Source organism: Meleagris gallopavo, chromosome 7 (genome assembly GCF_000146605.3).
Source record: "Meleagris gallopavo isolate NT-WF06-2002-E0010 breed Aviagen turkey brand Nicholas breeding stock chromosome 7, Turkey_5.1, whole genome shotgun sequence".
Lineage (NCBI taxonomy): Eukaryota > Metazoa > Chordata > Aves > Galliformes > Phasianidae > Meleagris > Meleagris gallopavo.
In genome coordinates, this window is record NC_015017.2 from 5,950,117 (window position 1) to 5,950,718 (window position 602).

The 602-nt window shown below is 57.3% G+C and overlaps 1 protein-coding gene across 1 annotated transcript in view; it reads left to right on the forward strand.

The window, feature by feature from the left end:
• The window catches only part of ZC3H15 (zinc finger CCCH-type containing 15), a 24,178-nt gene that overhangs the window by 15,640 nt on the left and 7,936 nt on the right, over nucleotides 1-602 (forward strand). Inside the window, exon 2 of the mRNA XM_031554279.1 lies at nucleotides 292-559. Coding sequence (XP_031410139.1) covers nucleotides 292-559 — 268 coding nt within the window. The remainder of the gene's footprint in view (nucleotides 1-291; nucleotides 560-602) is intronic.

The following is a 602-nucleotide window of genomic DNA, read 5'->3' on the forward strand; positions in this document are numbered from 1 at the left end:
GAGAGGGAGGGGGAAGAGGAGAAGGTCCTTGGGTCCTTTGAGAGCAGTAAGTCATTGAAAGATAAGCAAAAAATAACATGCTAAATGGTTCTGGGTCAACGTTTCAATATCATGCTTCGACTGCACCGAATGAAGCCGATTACATCCAAACTCAGGAATGCTCGCTGGCTATGAAATGATGTTTCTTTTATCCAGCGGGTTAACGGGCAGCTCCGTCGCACGGCTTCTGGCCGTATAAAGCTGCCTACAGGTGCTCTGACCGCTTTATTATTTTCTCCGTCTTTCGGTGAGGATTGCTGCCAGCTGGGCTCACTCCGAACGGCCGGCCCCGTACGCCGCGCAGTTCCTATCGCGGAACTATAAAGCAAATCAGAACGCTCTCCGCTCGAACCGAGTCCAATATCTCATCAGCGATCCCCGAGCTGTCGGGAACGGTCCCAGCCCTTTAGAGTGCTCGGGCTGCCGCCCACGGGAGCAGTTTCTCCCGGGCAGTGGCAGCACCGCGGTCCGCCGTCCCCAGGCCCAGGCACCGTCGCTCCGCCACCTGGGCCGCTCTCGGGTCGCTGCGCTCGTAGTTCCCCGCGCGGCTTTCGGCACTTTCT